This window comes from Plectropomus leopardus, chromosome 12, assembly GCF_026936395.1.
Source record: "Plectropomus leopardus strain MGB_pleo_1.0 chromosome 12, ASM2693639v1, whole genome shotgun sequence".
NCBI classification, from domain to species: domain Eukaryota; kingdom Metazoa; phylum Chordata; class Actinopteri; order Perciformes; family Serranidae; genus Plectropomus; species Plectropomus leopardus.
Genome location: NC_142187.1, coordinates 9,676,235 through 9,697,803, shown reverse-complemented (window position 1 = coordinate 9,697,803; position 21,569 = coordinate 9,676,235). Strand labels below are relative to the sequence as shown.

Genomic DNA, 21,569 nt, shown 5'->3' with positions numbered 1-21,569 from the left:
TATGTTTCAGACACAAATAACCTGTATAAATTTTAGTTCTGTACACTCTTTGTTTGCCTTTCTCACTCACATACGCTAAAGTTTAAACAGAACTCTTCTGCCTTCCTTTGCCAGAGCATCTTGTGTTTCAGGGAGTATACTAACTAACTCCAGACAGGCTGCCATCAGCTCCCTAAAGAGGAAATCAACACGCATCTGACAGAATCAAACACCAAGTGTCATCGCACTCTGCTTCTCACTTGAAGGTGTTTATGGGAGCTGTTAAGTACATCCATATGTCCATTTGTCAGGTAGACAGAGTCCCTCGTTATTTTTAATCCACTCTTAACAGACAGAACTCTTCATGTGTAAGAGGAGGAGAGGGAGACTCGCCAACAATTATTATCTATTCTTTCTTCTGGAAATTTAGGGGTTTTTTTCCAGTCCCCACACCAAACTGTAGACCTTTGGAGACAGAGCTTTTAGTGTCACAGCCCCCTGCTCACAGTCACAACGCTTCATCCCTGAACAAGTTTAAAAACCTCCTCAAACCTAATGTGTTCACCATGGCCTACAACCTCATGCAACTCTGTCACCCCAGCAAACATGCAACTTCTAGTTATTTTTTCAGATTTGTATTTAGTATTTGTTTTTGTATGTTATTTAGTTTTGTCTACTCTACCATGTAAAGCATCCTTGTCTTGGGTCTAATGAAAGGTGCTATATAAATCCAGGCTATTATTGTAATTATTGTTATTTTTATTATTATCAAGACTACAAAACTGAGAGAAGCAATTCTGTTCTATAAGCTGGAACCAGAAATTGGCATTTTTGCATTAAAAAATACTTAAATGATTACTTGATTACCATAACTGATAGTCAAAATTTTTCCTGTCAATCCACTGACAGATTAATTGTAACATGAACATTACACGATTGTATCGGTGCGTCATCGGTATCAACAGAACCTGCCTTTTAAATTAAATATTGTAATCAGCCAAAATGCTGATTTCTCTTTCTATATATTTTTTATATATTTTTCTTAATTAACAAAGTGAAGCGGTAAAAACGAAGCATTTTTCTGATTTTGCATAATGATTGAATATTACATATACTGAAGAGCACTGTATTATATGTCCATCTGCTGGAGGGCCATCATGATAAGAATAAGCATAACATGATTGTTATTCCACTACAGGAGAAAGTTGATGATCACAAAAATTAGGTGAGAAAAAAAGTGGATATAACGATACTTGTATCGGTTATCGGTCTAATAAGTTGTTATGTATTGGCAAAAAATTAAATATTGTGCATCCTTAATTACTGTCAGCAGTACTGACCTGGTCCGCCATGTTGAAGCCCGCCTCCTGTTTCTCTGTCTTAATGTTGGACAGCTTAGGTCCCTCACTGGGTTCCATCTTGATGGCTTTATCCAGGATCCCATTATCATCCCTATCCAACAGATAGCGAAGCAATGCATTGTCTTTCTTTTTGGGGCTCCCCGGCTCCTGTTTTGGGCAGAGTTCACCTAGGGCGGCCATATTGTCTCCTGAGGCTGACTCAGCTGACCCAATGGGGTCTTTTCCAGTAGCTTCAGCCGTTAGCTTGGCTAATTCCACTGGAGACGTGCTGTTCTGCAGCAACCTGTGGAGGATTTTGTGTTTCTCCTTTAACGAGCTGGAGTGGTTGTTATGCCCAGCCCCACTCACACCTCCAAGTCCACCCAGCTGGTCCTTACAGCTCTGGTCATCCCCCAGGGGGGTTGATGAGCAAGGATCAGAGGGCTCTAATTTGGTGGTGAGGAGCTGGAGCAGCTTAGTGTGCCCTTTTGCGTTCAGCAGGCGATTTGAGACGTCTCCAAGCTCCCCTAGGCTTCCATCAGGGTCAGGGTCGCCATCTTTCTCCTGCTCGCCCTCCTGGTTTGGGGATGACAACAAGTCTTGCTGCTCCCCAAAAGTTCCCAATAAGTCAGCCTCTAAGCTGGAATTGTTCTTGGCTTGCTGGCTGCTGGCATTGCTGCTGTGAAGAGGACTCTGAAGACCAATCTGCTTTTTGTCAGGTGACTCTGGATGCTGCCCCTCGGTGAGTCCCTGGGAAACCCTGTGGCCCTGGCTGAGGGCCTGCAGTGCAGTGAGGGAATTGAACCCTTGGCTGTTTCCTGTGCTGCTGCATACAGATGCTGGTGAGTGGAGTCCAGCCGCAGGAGAGAAAGAACCAGGGGGATGTTGAGAGAGGTGAGGGCTACTACAGCTGCTACTAGCCGCCATACTGGGGCTATGGCGATGGCGAGGAGACAGCATGGCACCCTGGGCTCCTGAGGTGACACTTGGGCTTCCCTGGGCTGAAGGGCTGCCCAACTTGAGTGCTTGGCTCTTTTGTGATCCCTGAGGCGTAGGTGCCCTACCCGATACAGCCCCAAAACCACGTCCAGGGGCACTGGAAGGTGTGGTGGATAGGTGGGTGTTGCTGGTGACACTGGCGTCAGGGGAAGGGGAGGGACCACTCGCACTGGTTGGGGTCATTGGCTTGGCCATGCCCTGTCCACCAGGTATGTCTGCTGTCATGCCACCCATGTTGTCCCTGGAAGGAAAAGAAAACAGACACAAGGATGAGGCCTGCTCCAGGGAAGTGCTGGCTGTACATAGGCAAATGGTATGTGAGAATATATGATAGATAGATGCATGTCTTTGAAAATTCATACATCTATAAATATTGCATATTTCAAAAACACAGCTGCTTTGTTGCAAAGTAAAATGTAGCTAAACCTCAAACAGTTAATGGCAGGAAAGTATTTTACAAGTTTACTGGTGTACTGTGAGTCACATGGAAGTAATGGGCAACTGTCAACCAATCAGATCTGAGCTCTTTTTATTTATACAAATCTGATCAGAATTTTATTGGTTCATCATTGGAGTCCAAGTGGGCATATGTGCCATATTTGAAAAAATTCCCTCCGGGTGTTCTTGAGATATCCCCTTCACAAGAATGGGACAGAGGGATGGACGACCCAAAAACACAATCCTTCCAGCCACATAAAAATGTCCAATTATCAAAACAAACTACGACAATCTAACTGACAATTCACTAAATGTCTTTAAAAATTAGCAAAGAACACTTTTAATTCAGTAAAAATGACACTATGCAGAGGTTAAATAATTCATACAGTAGAACAGAGAGCAGCTCTAAAACAGTATACACAAGTAAGACAACAAAGCTGTAACGAGGCCTTAAGCTGTAACGGAGAGAGAACTTAAAACATGGATTGGCCTGAACTCCACACCAAACACACAAAGCTCTCATTGTGCTGACTGCTGGAGCGATAATTTTCTATGTGAAACTTGTGGAAGTAAAAAAGGCCAAGTTCTCGCCATTGATCCCCGAAAGCTCCGGGTAACAGTCCTGGCATTGTTTTCTGACTGCTGTCCAATTCCTGACTCTGAATGGTCATACTAAAGGCTTGATGCTGGTTTGAGTCGCAGTCGCTCCCGGTGGTGGGAGGGAGTGATGGAGGTGCTGTAGACTGGACTGGCTGGTAGTGCTTGTGTCAGTTTTGTTCTATACATATGGCGGCGGTTCTGAATAAGAGGCTCTTTGTTCTTAATTCACATTGCTGTGTCGCCCCCCTTTGTCCAAATCAAGAGAAAAACCGCAAACACTAAGAGAGGACATGTGATAAACACACAAAGCAACAGGGGAGAGAAGGGGAGAGAAATAAGTTACAATTAACATCTTTCTCATTAAGTAAGTAAAGGCATTATATCTTAAAATGATAGTTTCCTCAAACAAGTGAAAAGTCAGTTTTAAAAGGGTTATTTTGGGAGAAAAATTGGCTTTTAAATAGATACAGAAAAATGTTGCACTTTAGTGGCAGCTACAGGGTAGAGCTGGAAATATATTATTGAGAAAATCACATTACCTAAATCCTCAAATCTTAAAGTTTTCATTACCAATTGGTTGAGAGTATGACACTTTTCCTGGTTGGGATCGGTGCAGGTTAAAGAGAGAGTCATTTAGTGTCACTTTTTAGTTCATATTAGCACTGATGATTTATGGCCCCAGACCACACAGTCTACTACGCAGTGAATTTCAGTTTAAAAGTTTCATTGTTTGGGAAAAAAGCACTAGAACTAACCTATTCTGTACTACTTCTAAGCTAGACTACTGAACTATAAGCGTATTGAAAATGTTTAATAGGTTTACAGTATTTTTTAAGGGGCTTCAAACACTGCGTCTTTTGTTGGGATTGTCAGACCATTAGCCATGGATTCTCAGCTTGCTTTGCCTGGGGGCTACTTTTGCAAAATGTATGTAATAAACAAACATCAATAAATGAATTGCCTGTTTTCCACTATTTGACATTTGCTATCCTCACTCATCTTTGCCAAGAGGCAAATCCAGTTGCAGCAGTCTCATAGGGCGTCTCAGAATTTGCAGATATACAGGGCTTAGCCTGGACTTCTGTTAGGAGTTATTATCATTTATTATTTTGTTATTTTATTGTTAATTAAAGAATGGTCAGTGGGCAACCCTGCCCCATATTGCAGGCCAGAATTTGGCCCCAAACCATAAATTAAGTATCCCCGCAAAAGACTCAATCACAATGCAAAAACTTTTCTTCACTGAAATAAGAGATTCAGCTTAAACTAATTTATTGTCAAGGAAGGGTCTGATTATAAAGAAATGTATAAGATTTTACGGACACAATTGGAAAAAATAATACTGTAACAAATACCACCCCACAGGTTTATAGCTGATGTTGTAGTTAATATCTATGTCTGTCCAGCCTCATATGTAGGTATGAGGGTGGACAATGCTTCAAATATGTATTTTGCTCCAAAGAAACAACATAGCACAGCAATATAGATACACCTATACGTTGAGTACAGATTCAAGATGGACACTCAAGATTAGTGTCACCTATTCAATATGTCTCTTCTTTTGTTCCTGAGTTATAATGTTGAATAATGGCAACAAAAATGTTTTTGTAAAACATTATGATGTCAACATATAATGTCCTCAAAACTAAATCTAATGTTTAAACAAAACAGACACTTTGCAGAAGTGACAGAAGTAGAAAAAGAGTGGCTGGTACCTCTGCAGGATGTGCAAGGACATGTAGAGCTGTGGTTCATTGGTGGCTTGAGATCGGACCAGCTTGCTCTTGGTGTGAGCTGAGACGGCGGTGCCGTCTGCTAAGGAGAACCTGTACAGAGGGCTGAGAGCATGGCCATTCCTCAACACTGCAAAAAAACAGACAGAGACAGAAAATAACACTTCAACATCGGCATCATGACACATGACTGACAGCCAGCGAGACAGAATATGATATGCTTCCAACAAATTGTTTAATTGTAATTGGCCGAGTGAAATAAAAAGTGTTGTGTGATGATCATTTTAGGCTGCATTAGTTAACCACTTGCAGGCTGCACAGTAAGCTCTGAGTTTTCTTACTTACCGTCTTGCTGGTGTTTTTTAGCGAAGGACATCTCCCCCTCATTCTGCAGGTGAAATCTCTGAATGCAACGCCGAACCAGGTCCTCCCAGCCTGGCCTCATGGATGCACGGAGCAGACTGGTGTCTAGGGACGTGATCTTACCTGGACAGGTATAAGATCTAATGTCAACAGATGACTGTCATGTTTTGAGATGTTTGCCTGTTATGAAGCAGTAGGGTTATTATTTAGGAGTGCAGCTGCACCAGAGGACCAGAGCTCAATCCCTTATGTCAGCAAACATCCACCCTGCTGAAGTGACACTATTTCAAACTTGTTGCTGACCCTTGTAATAAAAACTGATAACCAAATGGTTATGTTCAAGTAACACACAACATACTTATCACATAGGATGTGAACAACATTATGTACTGACACAGCCCTGCACTGCCTGATCACATGGCGTATCAATCTCTGAACACATTAGCTTTTTGTGTTTCATAAGGTCATGGTGACCTTGACTTTTGGCCACCAAATTCTAATCAATTAATTCTTGAGTCCAAGTGGATGTTTGTGCCAAAATATAAAGAAACTCCCTTCAGGCATTTTTGAGATACAGTGTTCAGGAAATAGAGACAGAAAAGGTCACAATGACTTTGACCTCTGACCACCAAAATCTTATTTGTATATCCTTGAGTTCAAGTGGATGTTTGTGCAAAATTTAGAAAATTCCCGGAAGGCATTCTTGAGGTATCGTGTTTACAAGAATGAGATGGATGGACGGCTCGAAAACATCCGGCCATCAGCCTCAGTTACTGCCGGCATGGAGGCATGAAAAGGAAAATTGTTGTGAAATGTTCGCTGATGGGTTCAAAGATTGCATTTTGACTAACGCCTCTTTTGCTTTCCACACAGACTGTTAACCTGCATGCTGCATTCAACCCACTCAAGCGTGATTTCTTAAATAATATATTGTCAACAAGTGGAAACCAAAACACCTCTAACACCTAAATCTTGTCCAGTTACTCACACATTCTGCATTAATTTGCAGATATCTATTTGCAGATATCTATTTACAGATATCTATTTATAGAGATTAGAGTATTAACAGTGGAGCCTCCCCTCAAGTTCTACCTTGAAGGTCCTGTCGCGTGGTGAAGCTTTCGTACGTGGGCATCACAGGTCGCTCTTTGACGGGGACTCTTCTTGCCACACAGATTAGACATGACTGGAAATCTGCATATTCAGAGGAGATTGAGTTAAAATAACCTCACAATAACACATACATAAATATACATCCAATGAGACAAAAGAATAGCAATAGGGTGGAAGAGACGACCTGTTCAAACTTAAAAACTTAACTTAAAAACTAAACCACAGCTATACACAGCTTTATCATTCTGTTCCATTTAAATCTAACTCAGCATAAACACCAACTTCAGCAACCTTCAACATCATTGTCAGCACCTCCCAATCTCAATTTTTTTTTTTTTTAAATTTTAACATCAGCCTAAACCACAGTCTCAACCTGCAGCCCTCAATCTGTCCAGCAGACACCCTCCCTCCTGTCAGGGGACAGATTAGCACAATATCTGGTTGTCAGACATCTAAAATTAGAGTGCCAGACGGATTCTTTTCCCCATTGTGTATGTGTGTGATAAGATAAGATGAGAAGATGACAAAGTGCCACACGCTAATTAGTCTCTCCCGGTGGACGGGAGGCAAAGAAGAGAGGAGTGGTGATGAAAGGAGGACAGGACACAAGAGACAGCGGAAAAAGTAGGGATGGAGAAAGTGATGGGAAAATGACAGAAAGTCAAGACAGAGATGGAACAATTGGAAAAAGAAAATAACACGGAGAACAAACATGTGTGAGTGAGGGGGAAACTAAGAGGACTGAGAAACAAACAGAGAGACGTGGAAAAAGTAACAGAGGGAGCAGACAAGAAAGGCAGAACTAGTAATTAAAACAAAAATGTAAATGAGAAGCAACAAAGCAGAAAAAGAGAGAGAAATCAGAAAGAAGAGGCTGGGTTAGAGTTTTTAGAATTTTAGCTCTAACGAAAAAGACCAAGAGAGAGATATGGGAACAGAAAGATAAAAATTAAAGAAAGAAAAGACAGAAAAAATTAAAATTTAAAAAGTTTAGACAAAGATGGATATATGCAGTAAAGGCAAGAGAGACAAAGTGAAAACTTCTAATATAAATTAGAAACAATACCTTCCCCCTCTTCCTTGATAGACTTAGGTTCTGAGACAGCGAAACACTGCATGGTCTCATACTTCTGCGGTGACGTGTCCTGCTGGTCAGAAGCCGGCCGGGCTTCACCATCAGCATAAGGGTTGACCAACATACGGCAGTTGAATGTATGGCTGTTCCTGTTGGACGAATCACTGCTGCGATGATTTACTGAAAGATGAAGAGAAACACCAAAACAAGGAGGAGGAGTTCACTCTAAGCATGTTAAATAAAAAGTTGGGCATCATATTTGGCATCTTATGCATACTGCACCAAACTGCAATATCGAAAAAAAAAACCCAAAACAACTTAGTAATGTACCCAACTTTCTAACAAAATTGCAACGAATTTAATTAGTGCTATTTGAAATCAGAAGCAGCACACATTATTTAAAGGATTTAATTCTAAATTTAACTTTTTATTAATCTCAGTCTATCAAAAAAAGTAAAAAAAAGGCTGAATGAAAAAGTAGGAATTGGAAATGCTTGCAGCCATTAAATTAGCTGTTTTTTTTAGATTCCTCCTACAGAAATATATACAGTGCAATATATCATGATACTGTAAGCAAGGCGATATATTGCAATTGGGGTTTTTTTTAAATTTTTTTTTCTAATTTTAGGAGCTGGCAGATACTTGATGACTCCACCTGTTTCCTAAGCCCCTTCTCTTTGTGATATGTTGTCATGTTGGAGAGTAAGATTAAAATGGCTGAGGATAGATAACAACACTGTAATTCGGTGGTTGAGGGTTTAACCCAAGATAAAATTACCACAGCCACAAACACATGTAACACATGTAAACTATTAATTAAAAATCAATAGTGTTTTTGAAAATCAAACAAAGTTGAAAAAATTCCAAAAGTTGATTTCCTTTATTATTACTATTTTTTATCTGTGCACACAAGATAATTAACTTGCTCCCCCAGGATAACTTGTGATAACTCAACATAATTAACTTAGTCCCACAAGTTCCATGCAAAAGATAATAACTTGTGATTACAAGATAAAAAAAACATTTTACCTGTCAGGATTTGACATGTATTGCTTCCATGGAAGCGATACAGCAACACAAAACATAATATCGCAACACTCAAATGTAACTGACTGAAATTTTCTGACACCCCTGGATGCTATAAAGTTTGTAGTTTAAACCAAGTTGCGTTTTTTCAAACGGATCTTGTCCTTGAATATCTCCCAATTCTTCAGACCTGTGAAAGCTTGAGGAAGCATACAGTATGTCTGTCAACACAACGTCAACATAATACTTATATTATTTGCCCTGCTAAATAATCTTACTGGTTTGACAGCCAGCTAACACTTTGTTTAGGTTACCTGAGGTAAAAGCTAAAATTTAAATGGTCTGGTGTAGACACTAGAGCTTAAGACAGGACAGGTTCACAGCAAGATGCACACTGTGCAAACCACAAAAAAAAGCTAATTTAGCAAAGCAAGCAATGCTGTTGGCTAGACTGGTAACAACTACCTACCAGCTACTACTACATAGCGCGTAACATCCTAGATGTGGGAGCTAAAAGACAGGTCTTACAGGGTTCCTGCAGCTTTAGCCACGTATGATTAAGGCTTTTTAATGTCACTCAGACTCAAGTTTAAGACCAAATTTCTAATAACCAAAACTGACGGACAGTTTTATTTTGCCCAAATATTTTCAAATAGTTTCATGAAACATGTTGTTCAGTTGTCCAGTAAAAAAAGAGTTAGATTATCTGCGTCAACTATTTACAAAAGAAACCTTGAGTGGAACCTTGTCTTCCATGAGTGGAACACATGGAAGACAATGAACATATTATATTATCATAAACTTATTCAGTTGGTTTAACCAACAGAAAAAGGAAATATCTGGCATTTCTAGTCAGTTTTCTTGGTGATTTTGTGTTTCTCACTCTGCTTGTGAGATTTAACAACTTGGATTCCCATCATGACGATTTTAAGGAAGATGAATTTATTTCTCGATTTAACCAAAAATAGATGTTACCAATTATTTTGAGATTTTACAATGTAATATAATTTTCATTTTAGTACCATTTAAGGCTTTAATTTTACATACATTTTATTAATGCCTTTTAAGAATTTTTGAGGATCCACAGGATCCCTGTATTAATCAAGCTCATTTGTTCTTCAATCTATCTTCATCTAGCTGAGGAGAATCATCCCCTTTCTTTTTAGAGATGTAAACTATCAAATACAAGAAAAGATGATGTTCTGTCTTGATGGCAGAGCTGTTATTAAGGAAATTAAGGAAAGTTAATCAAGGATGTCCCTTGTGTTGGCCAAGGAACATCTCCCAATATCTGAAATCTCTCCTTCTTCAGAAAATGTTCCAGTTAAATCTCTGTGGTTCTTACCCAGGCTCTTTGGCAGGAGGTTCTTGACGAACTCGGCATGATCTCCGACGTGCAGCACGCTGTAGACACTGGTGTTCATCAGCTCCTCCTGCTGGTAGCGCAAATACTGGCTGACATTCTCCGAGACGAACACTATATTGCCCTCCATGTTGACCACAAAAAAGAAGCCGTCCAGGGCCTGAGGGGTGAGGAAGAAGAAACGGGAACAAGGTAATGAATGAAGGGAATGAGTAGAAGAAAATGTGAGATTGTTTGAGCAGACAGAGGAGGTTGAAAGTAGAGATATGGGCATAGTTTGGAGAGAGGGAAAAAGAAGAAAATAAAGTGACAGGCAAGAGAAGTGGAAAGGAGGAAGAAGATAAGAATAAGAAGCAAATGTATAAGGTTAGTGGGAGAGAAAACATAGAGAAAAAACATGAAAAAAGAAAAAGACAGACAAGGTTAGAGGAATAAAGAGGAGAGATTGAATGTTAATTAAAGATCATTTGAACTTTCATGCCGAAGCTAATTAGATGCAATTAATAGAAGTAATGTGAAAGTAAAGGTGTTACGTCTACCAGCTAAAAATACATTATTCAAACATCATTCAAACTTTATGGTAATTTACTGAGAGTTTATGTGAGCAAATGCATGAGCATCAGCATGATGTTTTAAGTTTTATTACCAAACCTTCTAATATATCCTTGCTACCAGAGAACTTCATCTACTGCATACAATTTGTGTTTCAAATTGTTTTCTTATTTAAACATAAATCTGGGTTTTTTTCTTGTGACGAGAGACAAACATTTAAAACAAAAGCTTCTTTATTATGGCTCAAAAAATACCCAGCAGTAACTTGCAGTGTGCTAATATAATTCAAGGTATTACAGCAGGTCTACAGTGGCTTCTCCAGCACTGTGTGTGTGTATGTATTTTTCCATTCTTCCATTCCTGTCAACTCAGCATTTTCCACCTTTATGTACAGACTGTGATTTGTCCTTTAGCCTGCCACATGTCTGCGCAAACCTCCTACTGTACGTCTGCAGAACACTGGTGTGAAACAGAAAAGAATAGAATAGGAAGGGTCTTGGCAAGAATTATATTCATCTCCAAGCAGACACCTCTGCCAATGTTGCGGCTGGTCAGCTATATATAGGCTGTGTGTGTGTGTGTGTGTGTGTGTGTGTGTGTGTGTGTGTGTGTGTGTGTGTGTGTGTGTGTGTGTGTGTGTGTGTGTGTGTGTGTGTGTGTATGTGCACGTGTGGTCAAGCTCCACCCCGCCTTTTCTAATCTGGCTTTTCAGAAAGGTATTTATACCTCATTGGTGTCCCATGTTATACGTCACCATATGCATGCGCGCGCACACACACACACACACACGCTGGAGAAGGCTTGATGACGGCATTGCTGCTAACCAGAGGAACCCTTATCTCTCTGCGTCACTGCAAAGTGCAACGCCATTTAAAGTCAGAAAGAAGCTCCACCAGATCTAAATGTTTCAGACAACATTCATAAAAAGTGTAGTTAAATAGTGCAGCGCTGCATATTGAAGATTGTTGTTTACAAACAGTTTACTTCTTATGTCAGTTGAGAATATGTCACTAGTTCTCTGAGGTAAATTACAGGCCACTGTTGTCAATAGAAACTTGTCTGAATAATCACTCCTGGTGTCACTGTTTAGTGTCACTATCCCTTTGACCTTTGAACTCTTTTCCTCAGAGCATGATAACAGAGGTGGGCTAAAGTTTGGCTGAACGCACCTCCAGCATCATGGGGCCAAGAGCGTCTTTATCAATGACACCCTGTCCTGTGGAGGAGACATCCGCCTTCTGCACCTCCTCAGCATCGGCCACTGGAGCTTTTTCTGTAAATGACGATGAGAAACGTGCAAAGAGGGGGTTAAACATTTGAGGTTTCAGAGTTTGTAAAGTTTTATTGCCCATTTTTAAAACGTTCTTTTTTGTATGACGAGAACTAACATAAACAAAGTAAAATAAAACAAAATAAAAACCTGCTTCTGATAGTCAATGACGACCTTGATTTATCTGTTTCATTATGTTCTCTTATAAAATGTCATCCATCCCACTGCTATTAGTTCAGAATTTAGTGAATGCATGACTCACTGATGATGTGGTAAAGTGACATGTCAAAAATAAAGGCAAGGAAGGCTGGTGTCACATGGAGTAACTGACTGTATGTTTACCACACAGTGTTTGTTTTCTTGGAAAAACAATGAGTCAGAATGAAGCTTTTTCTTGAACTCTGCCTTTTAGTGAGTATTTTCTTTTTCCAGAAAAACACTGCATGGTGAATTCACAAAAGGTCACTTAACATGCACAACTAAGAGATATAGAAACTGTGCACTTCTTAAAGTACCCGCAAAGGCTGAAATGCACCGCTGCACCACACTGCCGAGCAAATATTATCTTGGTGCTATTTGCACATATTTAAATAAGGTAATATCCATTCATCTGGCACTAAATTGTCCCCTTTCTAAGCAAATGAGGCTCATTGCATAAACAGTCCAGTTCACAAAGATCAGCTCTAACAGCCACATGCAGTTTCATTTAAAGTAGGAGTACAGTAGACTCATCACTTCAGCCCCCAGTTAGATTGATATAGGCCTAGTCTGCTGGGGGACTTCCTATAATACACTGAGCTCCTGTCTCCTTCTCTCTCTCTCTCTGTATTTACAAACATTCATGTCTCATTAATGCATGTTACTAATTTGGCCTCTCATCCAGATCAAGGTTGCACCAAAATCGAGGGTCGTGGATACACAGATGGTCCTGCCTGATGCTTACCACTACTTCTTTTATTATTAGCCATACTTCCCATATTATTCTATGAATGTTATTACTGTCACATACATATCATGGGAGAGGGATCCCTCCTCAGTTGCTCTTCCTGAGGTTTCTACCATTTTTTGGGGGAGTTTTTCCTTATACGCTGTGAGGGTCCAAGGACATAGGGGTGTTGCATGTTGTGATATTGGGCTTTTATAAAACTAATTTAAATCTGCATCTTCAGAGAGTTGAGGGTACCTTAAGCACACTGACTGACACACATTTAAAGTCCTTGCCTATAGTTTTGAGGAATGCCTCTGCTCCTCATTGGTCAGGACCTCCTGTGAATTTGCCCATGACAGTGTTGTTTTTGTGATGATACCACCCTCAGGCAAACACACACCCTCTTTCACACTTTGTTTTTGTATGCACATGAGGACCTTTCACTGATTACATTACTTGGCAAGTTACACCTTCTGTAACCACTTTCAAACCTGGGGGTTTTGAGTCATGGAGAGAACTCATGTGCAGTGCATTACACACATTTATAGTCATATTAGAGGCCAGTCTCCACTCTCCTCCCTGGCTGTACCACTGGACTGTTAAGCCTCCCATGGCCCCATTAGGCCACATAGCTGACATTCCTGTTGCAGGACCAGAGCTGTACAGAGTCATCAGCCCTTAAACCCTGTCACTGTAGAGCCTGGAGTGGCTCTCATGGAAGCTGGAGGGTATTAAAGTCACAGTACGCCTCATTTTTATGATCAATAAATATGAAACGCCATTTTCCACCTGAGATTAGGACTAGAGCCTAAACAAAACAAATGAGGTCAAAAAGTTACACATGCACATTTTCATGGGCCTTATATGAGCGAAATTTCAGCCCCGTAATAAATATTGTTTTCTTTTTGTTGCAGCTTGTAATCGCTGTATGTTCACTGCTGCAACAATTTCAAAATAAGTCATCGTTGTATAAGCCAAAAGAGTTTAGTGCTTCATATTGTAATCTCCTTATTCAGTTTTCCTTTCAAAGCTTGTGTAACACTTTAATATGCTGTATGTGATACACACACCCACCTTACATTTGGCCGCAATCTCAAGTAAGCTTTCTGGCTACACACACACACACACACACACACACACACACACATATACTGTACATGCAGTACATACACACCACTTATTATTGGATACTGCTGTTTTTGTTCCAGCAGTCTGAGTATTTGGACAACTGCTGAGTTGACAGAAATGGAGGCACACATACACACTCATCTTGCATCTATAATATGACCCTGCAATTACTGTAAACCTGTGGGCCAAGTCTGCGCGCGCGCGCGCACACACACACACACACACACACACACAGACACACACACACACACACACACACACACAAGGAGGCACAATATAATTTGCCTGTACCATCCATACATTTTGTGTTACATCCATCTCATTGGTTAAATACTGAGGTTGCAGGACAACAGTGGGGTTTTTGAAGTAGAGCAGACAGCTGTGTGACTTGTGTATGATCTGTGTGTGCACGTGTGCATTTGTGTGTGCTTATTCAGCTGTTGTTTTCAGATACAAACACGTGGACACTAACTGGCTGACCGCTGGGACAAAACCAGGAGAGAAAGGATGGAGAATAGAGGGGGGAGAGGAGAGAGAGAGAGAAGATGGAGATGAGGGATGGAAGTAGGGAGATAGAGAGAGGGGAAATGGAAAGGAACAGACTAATATTATTAAGGATGGAAGAACAATAAACAGATAAGGAGAAAGAGGAGAAAAGAAAAGAAAAGAAAAGAAAAGACAAGAGGAGAAGAGGAGAGGAAAGGAAAGATTAGAAAAAGGGACCAGGAGAAAGGAAGGGAAAAGGTGGGACAGTAAGGGGGGGCGGGTGGAAGGAAATAAAAAGAAAGCAAAGCAAAGCAAAAGAAAGGAAAGGAAAGGAAAGGAAAGGAAAGGAAAGGAAAGGAAAGGAAAGGAAAGGAAAGGAAAGGAAAGGAAAGGAAAGGAAAGGAAAGGAAAGGAAAGGAAAGGAAAAGGGTGTTTGAGTAATGATAAAGAAGAGAGATAAAAGAGACAGAAAGGTGAGGAGATGAAGAGAGGAAGGGGCAGGACAGTAAAGGAAATGAAAGAACAAATGAAGTTGAGGAAGGATAAAAGATGGACAGGCAAAGGAAGGGGAAAAGAAGAAAGAGACTGAAAGAAGATGATTTGTGGAAGGGGAGAGAGGGATTACACAACTAAAGAAGAAAGGGGAGAGAAGAAAAAGACAGAGGGAGGGAAGGTGAAAAAGAAAGGAAGCTGAAGAAAAGAAAACAAATGAAAAGAAAAGTAGGAGATATGGAAACTGAGAGGCAGAGCGGAGGGCAGATCTACCTGCTTTCCTCCACAGCATCCCTGCCTCATTCTGTTTCACCATCTTAAGTCTGTGTTAACACTCACATACATTTTCTCGTTACATTTCATTTTGCTGACATCCAATTAAACTGCCAGATAGTGACCTGACATATAGGACAAAGCCAGAAGGGATTGCATTTTTGAATTTTGTGAACTTTTCTGGGATCAGCATGTCTCCATTAACTGTTAAAAGCATTACAAAAAGCTCTGGTGGTGCTGTCACAGTCACATGTAGTTTTTTCTAGTTGTCTGGTGGCAATTACTGCAGCGTTCACACGCATTTTTAACAAGGATGACCTGTGAGGAACGCAAAAAAGTAACTACCATATCATCTAATTTGTTGCACAGTTGATGTGATTGCAGTCTATGGCTTGATAAAGTCATTCTTTAATAGTCGACACTACTTTTTCATGTCTGTGGTTGTGAGAACATGAATGAGCTCTTTCACCATGAAATAGCTGTCGAAGAAAAAAACATGTTTACTCGCTTTTTTCCCTTCAAAGTTCAACTTTGGTCTGGCTGATTTGGTAACTTTGCTGTCCGTCACGTGTTTTAATGTATCATGTACACTTACATATGATGCCAAAGCAGACAAAGAATGGAGGGAAAAAAAGTTAATTTTACACCAACAAGAGAACATAGTGAACCGAAGTGCATGCTCACCCTGCTCCTTGATCTGCCTGATCTGCTTCACCGTCTCTTTGAGGATAGCGCATTTGTCCGGCTTGACGTTGAGGTCGTCCATGTCGTTGATGTTTGCGAAGATCAACTCTGCCAGCTCCTCGATGTACTTGTTTTCCTGCTCCCTGTTCCTCCTCTCAGTGCTCCTCTTCGGACTGCAGGAAGGAAACAAAGACATCAGTAATCCAAAAAAAAAGGTACAGAAAAATAAGTGGAAAAAGAGTATCTAAAATATTGAACATCAAAAATATGAATTTCAAATTTAGTGGTTAAAGAATAACTTCTGTTTTTTTTAACCTGGATCCTATTTTCCCAAGGTTTTATATCTAAGTGACTAAAGGTAACTTTTTTTTTTTTTTTACATTTTGGTCCAATATTGAGTGAGAGAGCTGCAACAGCCACTCGAGGAATAATTTCGAGGAATTTATGCTACGTCAATTTACGTCCACAAAAAGTACTTCCTTTTGTTACTGACGGGCTCAGATAATTATTCTAAGTGTCTTACAACAATATGAAAAAGGACCCTACTGAAACAGACATTTTGTTAAAGAGCAAGATCTTTTTGTTTAACCAGAAACAGACTCCATTTAAATAAACAGTCATTTTATCATTGTGAAACACACTTTATTCAGAGTTGAGAAAAATAGTCTTGGTATGTCTTTTCACTTTTCCAACAATAACCAACTTTGGTTTAGAGAAAATAAACTCTTAATGCAGCAAGTAAAATGTGAAAATACTATGTTGGCTTCATACCTGCCAAAAATTACAGTTTATTTAAATGGAGTCTTTTGGCTATTGCTATAACAATATAGGGGCTGTTTCTAGATCAATAAAAAGGATCTTACTCAACTAAATCAGCATATCTTAGTATGAATCTTTTGTTGTCAGACACTTGTAATAATCATCTGAGCCTGTCAGTGGCAAAAACAAGCACTTTTAGTGGACGTACATTGACTGTGTGCATATGCCCAGAGTGGTTACAATGCAGCCTGCATCGCAGCTGTTGGTCGCAGCCATCTTGCCCAATACTGCACTGCTTACAAAAGTTGTTATTCCCATTAGTCACTTAGACAAAATGGGAAAATTGGGTCCAGAAGTAAACTTTTAAATTAATCATTTTCAGGCTCATTTATACATTGCACAAGCTGAACATTTGCTAATTTACACTTCTTCAAATTTGTGCTAGCATTTAGTTTATTCTATGCCATCATTTCCACAACTGTGGACATTACACGTGCTTTATTCTCATCAAGTTCATTTCGTGCAGTGATTATTTCAAAACACAGGCATCCTCACTCTAACATCAAGTTAACTTCCTCATCAAGTCTTCTTCACTCCAACATCCATGTGTCCTCATTACAAACTCAGTGCAGTGCAACTCAGTACATCGGCATAACAACCTTCACACATCCTCTCGGACAGTGAAGCACAATGACTTGTTAGCCCTTATATAAACTGTCGTCTGGAAAAATGCTGTGGCAGCATTTTTTTCCATCGACCTGCGAGAGCCTCGACTCATTTCACCAGCCTCTCTCTCCCCACTTTTACTCTTACTCCCTGAATAAAAATATCTTTTTAAATTTTATTTCGCCTGTTTAGAAAAAGAGCCATAGTAATGTGAGTCATGTATTACAACAATTGAACAGGGACTTTAATGTTTTATGTTTCTGTTTCTTTTCATACTCAAAAAGTGGGACAAAAATCAAAAAAAGGAATCAATAACTCAATTAATTATTGACTGAGGACTGAACTGTTCCTGGTGAGGTTGTGAGGCATCCTGAAGTTATTATAAGATACTGTAAGTATTGTAGTTATTGCAACGATGGCTGTCAGACGATTTTGGGCTGTCAATGAGTGTCTGTCCCCCTTTGCAGTGTGTCCCACCATTGACTCTTGTCAGCTTGTAAACAAAGAGCTAAAGTCAAGAGGCCGTGAAATCGAAACAAATTTGTTAGAAAAAATAAATAAATAAATAAAAAGCTTTTCTTTAGCCATTGAGCTCTTGAGAGCAAAAACATTTCCTGATGGTTTGTGTTGTTGTTTACTGGCATACAGTGAATATAGCACATTGTTTTCTCATTGGATTGTGTTGTTTATGTGATAACTTAGTGGTTCCCAACTGGACTGAACATAGGGTCCGTATTTCTCCTTGTTCATTATTTCAAGGCCCACACATAAGATAAATTATCCCATATTCAATTTCATTGCACAAAATTTAGAGAAGATGTGGGCTGCAAACACAATGAAATACACCACACTGCAATTAAAACTCAGATAATGCATATAACTGGAAACAAAAAAAATGTTTAGAATTAGAATAGAATTAGAATAGAATTAGAATAGTAGATATATATATATGTAACAGTAATAGTAATAGAATAATAATAGTTGCTGTGCTGGAAAAACAGGCTGGTGTTATAAATGATGAGGAGTTTAGCAGAGCAATGAAGAGTCTGCATTTTAAAATTAAGGTGTTTTTTGTTTTTTGTTTTTTTTTCCAAACTTGACACATTGACAAGTCAGTTCCATTCAGAGTGGACCTGCGACCCACCAGCTGGGAATCACTGTGCTAACCAGCTACCATAATATCGGTCTACCAACTACCATAATATTGGTCTTGTAGTTTCCCTTTCTGAATGAAAATTACAGGCGACTTTGTGCTTGTGTGTTCATCTCCTCTCATGCAGAACGTACGTGCAACGCGAGAGTCAGCTTTCTTTACTAGCTCTTGGATGTTGGTTTGTTGTGTCTGGGCATTTAGAGTAAGGATTCAGTGGTGTCATAGTCAAGATGTATTGAGACTGGGGACTAAGGAGAAAAGTCTTTACCTGGGTCCCAGGAGGTCTGCCTGACAGTCCTTCCTCTTCAGAGACTCTCCCCCTCTGGGGGGCTCTGGGGTGTTCCCGCCCCCACTACTCATCTTTACCAAATATCAGCACCTTGAGAGAGAAAAGAGGAGAAAATGAAAGAGGGTCAGTCAGAACTATTTAAAAAAAAGGAAAAAGTAAAGATGTTCATAATGGTTGTTGATTTTTGCTGTTGGCAATTGCTCAAAAACATCAAATACAATGCCATGTTGAAACAACCACCTTTAAAGTTATCACACTGCAACAATATTTACTGTTTGTGGACATGTTTGAACAATGCAAACCCAGATCAGTTCCCGGATGTGCCTGACACAATGTTTAGACACTAACGGCTACAGTATGAAGCCAAGAAACTACCACAATACTCTCAGTTCTTAGGCAGTTCACACTGATTGCTCACACATTCAAAGAGACATTTAAATGGTTGCTTATTAAACTTATCTAAATTTGCCATTTTTTGATATGCAAAATAGTAGAGCCTGTGCCATTATGAGGATGTATTCTTTTTTTTAGATGCACTAATAACTTGCAGCACAAGTGCAACCGAGCATTGTGGAAATTAAAAACCTCACCTGTGACACTGTGAAGTGCCCTTCACTCTACTCTTCACAGCATTAATAACCACAGTATTATAGACAGATATGAATTAATGTGCCGGAGATGTACACAACCTGTTTGAATGCTGCATGATCAAACAAGGAGTGTGCTAATGACTCATGAAAACAATGCATCATTGTGATGTGCCTGCAGGCAATATGTGGGAGGCCCAGTGGGAATACAGTAGGTGTCAATAATTACTTCAGTTAGAATTATAGACTTTCACATTGTTCTCACAGGAACATTTCTGCCAATTATGTTGATGGCTTTTAATAGAAGTCATATTGTGGACAGCCAAATTTTTCTATATAATGTTTCTGTGCTAAAAGCATTGCACAAGAATAGAAAGACAGAAAGTATAGGTAGGTGGAGAAAAAATTAAACACACACTGGCAGGGAAAAGTTGCACCATATGGTCACCTCATGCTGACTGACCTTCTACCAAACAGTGATGACAAAACTCATCTTGTTGGCCAGACACCAATTCACACTGTGCTCATGTTTGTGGGATTTTGGGGAGCTCACTTTGACAATATCTACCATTCTCATTTTTAGCTATGATGGCAGACAGAAGATCAAAAGCACTGAATGGACTTGTAACAACTTTTATGGGTTAACATACCACAGCTGTGAAAGATTTTGAAACTATCTTGTGAATTTTGAAGTGCGTATACAAGGGGTTTCCCAACACATTCTCCATCCCAACTCATCACATATTACCACATGCTCAGTGGACTTTTGACATCTTAATGTGACACCCTACGTATCCTGGGTGTGCCTGTCGTGGACGTTCTGGGAGGCTGTGTCAATTTACGCATGTGAAATGCATTGTGTCTTTTTACAATGCATTTTCAAAATAAAAGTACAACATTGATTTAACACCTCATATCTACATTTATTTCTTCATGCAACAAATGAACATGGTTAGGTTTAGGCAACAAATGTATGTGGTCAGGTTTAGAAAAATACATCATGGTTTGGCATTACATTCATACAGGAAGCGAACATCGGCCTCCCAGTTTAAAGTCCAGTGTTTGATGGACCATCCAACACCCCTGCCACCCACTCTGGATGGAGCTTCTTAAGTAATGTTGAGATGGCTTTTTTTCATCAGTGTCTGATGTCACAGACCAAGCAGCTGTATATGATGACTTTATAATGCGACCAGGCTGTTTTTTCCTGTATTGTCTACTTTTTTTAATGGATGTATTCCTGACAGGGTTTTACCTTTCTCTGTCTTTAATGATTTTGGGGGCATTATGACTGGTGGCGTTGCAGTTATGTGGTAGAGCCCCCGATTTCTCTTGGACTCAGTAGTCCAATGTGACTGAAATTAACACTAGCAGTTACTTGTGGTCTAATTAACTCAATAAGTGGTGAGATCAATAACTGTAACACTCAGTTATGGTTAGGGTTTAAACACATGGTTTAAAAGGATACTGGGTTTCAGTCTTTCAAAAAGTTTCATTTTTGTTATCTTGTTCTTCTGATATGACTTAAACTTGATGATTTTCCAAATGAAGGTGGTTATTAAACAGAGGTTTAGGAGTCAAAAAAGAGCAAACGGACAGATGATGTTCTAACTAATTGAAACAAAATGTGACAAATCTTTTCTTATGCACACAATCAGGTAGAGTCTAGCAGTTACTAGCAAGAGAGAGGCAGTGTCTATCAGGGTGGTAGGCCTTTAAGGCCCTTCAACAGGCCAACACATCACCTGACTGTTATATAACAGCCGGTCTGTGGGGCTAACACTGAGCAGATGAAGGCAGGAAAGAGGGATAAGAGAGAGAGAAAACAACAGATAGGGAGAGAGAGAAGAAACATGAGAGGGAAAGAGAGAAGGAAAGACAGTGAAAAAGGGGAATCAACAGGAAATATATAGAGAAAGTGCAGCATAATGGATGATAGGATAAGGATCAAACGGCTGAACAATGGGTGAAGTGGCGTGTATAAACAGACATCGAGTCGACAAGAGCAAATGTTGTAAAATAAGACAAGTGGGTGTTGATGGGGGGTAGATAGAGGGAGGAGTATCAGGAGAGGGGCATCTGTTGCTCTGAATAATCAGGCCTGAGGAGGGAGGAGGAGAATATGGCCTAATTACAACAGGGGAGGGGAGGAGAGGAGAGGAGAGGAGAGGAGAGGAGAGGAGAGGAGAGGAGAGGAGAGGAGAAATGGCTCCAGAGGTAGCAATGTCTGACTTGCGGTCAGTCAGTTGATCGCTTTGTCCATGTCCTTAGTT

At 39.9% G+C, this 21,569-nt stretch overlaps 1 protein-coding gene across 4 annotated transcripts in view; it reads right to left on the bottom strand.

Annotated features, from left to right (window-relative positions):
• Positions 1–21,569, bottom strand: part of LOC121951104 (nuclear receptor coactivator 2-like) — a 63,824-nt gene that overhangs the window by 18,015 nt on the left and 24,240 nt on the right. For all 4 annotated transcript variants that reach the window (XM_042497325.2, XM_042497328.2, XM_042497327.2 and 1 more), the window contains 9 exons: positions 18,689–18,799; positions 15,843–16,015; positions 11,751–11,854; positions 10,012–10,189; positions 7,632–7,820; positions 6,545–6,646; positions 5,435–5,575; positions 5,072–5,219; positions 1,320–2,559 (listed from right to left, as the gene is read on the bottom strand). In XM_042497325.2, the coding sequence (XP_042353259.2) occupies positions 1,320–2,559; positions 5,072–5,219; positions 5,435–5,575; positions 6,545–6,646; positions 7,632–7,820; positions 10,012–10,189; positions 11,751–11,854; positions 15,843–16,015; positions 18,689–18,780 (2,367 nt within the window). In that variant the 5' untranslated portion in view covers positions 18,781–18,799. The remainder of the gene's footprint in view (positions 1–1,319; positions 2,560–5,071; positions 5,220–5,434; positions 5,576–6,544; positions 6,647–7,631; positions 7,821–10,011; positions 10,190–11,750; positions 11,855–15,842; positions 16,016–18,688; positions 18,800–21,569) is intronic.